This window comes from Otolemur garnettii, unplaced genomic scaffold (assembly GCF_000181295.1).
Source record: "Otolemur garnettii isolate 467f Iridium unplaced genomic scaffold, OtoGar3 scaffold00089, whole genome shotgun sequence".
NCBI lineage: Eukaryota > Metazoa > Chordata > Mammalia > Primates > Galagidae > Otolemur > Otolemur garnettii.
In genome coordinates this window covers 4156120-4158055 of record NW_003852484.1, presented here as the reverse complement: position 1 = coordinate 4158055, position 1936 = coordinate 4156120, and the positions used below count along the sequence as shown (strand labels likewise).

General features: G+C 36.1%; 1 protein-coding gene across 1 annotated transcript in view; it reads right to left on the bottom strand.

Annotated features, from left to right (window-relative positions):
- Window positions 1–1936, bottom strand: part of GOLGB1 (golgin B1) — a 72912-nt gene that overhangs the window by 25216 nt on the left and 45760 nt on the right. Inside the window, exon 15 of the mRNA XM_012808406.2 lies at window positions 1542–1934. Coding sequence (XP_012663860.1) covers window positions 1542–1934 — 393 coding nt within the window. The remainder of the gene's footprint in view (window positions 1–1541; window positions 1935–1936) is intronic.

The following is a 1936-nucleotide window of genomic DNA, read 5'->3' as shown; positions in this document are numbered from 1 at the left end:
AAAAGATGGGGACTTTACCTCTTTCATGTTTACATGGATGGAGCTAGAACATATTCTTCTTAGCAAAGTATCTCAAGAATGCAAGAAAAAGTATCCAATGTACTCAGCCCTACTATGAAACCAATTTATAGCTTTCATATGAAAGCTATATCCCAAGAAGAAGGGGAAAGAGGAGAGGCAGGGGAGGGGAGGGGGCAGAGGATGGGTGGAGGGAGGATAATTGGTGGAATCCCACCTATGGTACATTTTACAAGGGTACATGTTAAATTTATTAAGTGTAGAATATAAATGTCTTAACACAATACCTAAGAAAATGCAGTAAAGGCTATGTTAACCAGTTTGATAAAAATATTTCAAATGGTATATAAAACCAGCACATTGTACTCCATGATTGCATTAAGGTACACAGCTATGATTTAATAAAAATAAAATAAAATAAAAAAACACAAGCAAATATACATATATGTTTTGTTAATGTCAAAACCATAGCAGAAAAGAGGGGCTTTGTTCAGATTGCAAAAGAGAAAATACTATCTATAAGCACTGGATATTATGTGAAATAGCAATGAACTCATCACCTACAAAGAAAAGGAAAAATTGACTCTTACACTTAGGGGAAATGATCTTTTCACTAGATTTAATCTTAGAAACTAGAATTTCCAGATTTTTAACATGAGTAACATATGAGCTAGAACATGTAGCCTTCTGAAGCTTAATTTATTTTCTATTGGGTCTATTCTCCTACATGTACATGGCCTTGACAGAGTTAAGAGACTGCTATGAAAGTGAAGACAAAAATGTTGCAAAGTAGAATCCCTTGACACTTGGCTTGGCTCATAGAGTTCTAGTTTTTACTTCTGAATCTTGATGACCTGAAGTTTTCCAAAAAAAGACCTGGATTAAACTCTTGGCCCTACTAAAAGCAGTACAATTTTAGCATTAGAGATCCTTAGTGTTCTCTCCCATCACAAAAAGTTGGGTATTAGAAAGAAGTGGGGAAACAGTTCAGGATGCAAATAAAATTTGGCTAAATACTCATTTAAACTTATTTAAGTGAATCCTTTTTACATTTAAGGGTTTTTCTATTTTGACAGGGTTGGGTTAGATAGACAGATAAAGATATGATGATAAGCTATGTCTTTCTTGTCTCAAATTCTACCAGATGATCTATTGCTAAATTATCATTGTAAAAAGGCACTAAACTGATACTTGTATTTCTTTCAATGAAATTGTGACAAATTCTGGAAACATTTATATGTGTATATATATATAATCTCTCTCCAACTTTAAGTCCCTTTATAACCAGTGGACAGTTTGGGGTAAAGAAAATTTGTGATTTTTTTCTTTTTTTATAATGGAATTGGCAGAATTTAAAGCAGTTTAAATAATGTTTCTGTGTTTTTCTAAGACCAAAGAGAATTGGTGCAATGTATACTATTGCCCCTGATAGCCCAGATAATATGTATGTTTATCATTTTCTATAGAAAGATAAAACAGTTCAAAAACTCTCAAACATAGATCCAAAAGAGCTAGATACTCACTAGTCGGTCTCTGTCATTCTGGAGTGAAGACATAGCTTTTTTCAAACTCTGTACTTCAGTTGGGCTGGTAGCAGGCTGGGCTGCAGACCTCTGCTTTCCTTCCTCTGTCTTTCGGAACTTTTCCAGCTCATTCCACAGGCGATCTCTCTCATTCTGTAGACTGGCTATAGCCTTGGAAAAGGACTGCACTTGGTTGTAAGAGTCTTCCAGTTGTGAGGACAAGTGAAGCAGCTGTTCATCTTTGGACAGGAGCTGTTGGTTAAGTTTCTCAAGGTGAGAAAAGCTATTCTCCTCAGTGGAGTTCATTGCAAAGGAAGCTTTAGAAAGAGAAGCGTCTGGCTGTCTGTGTGGGAGGCCCTGCTGTTCTCTCAGCTGGGCCAGCTCCTTCAGGTTGG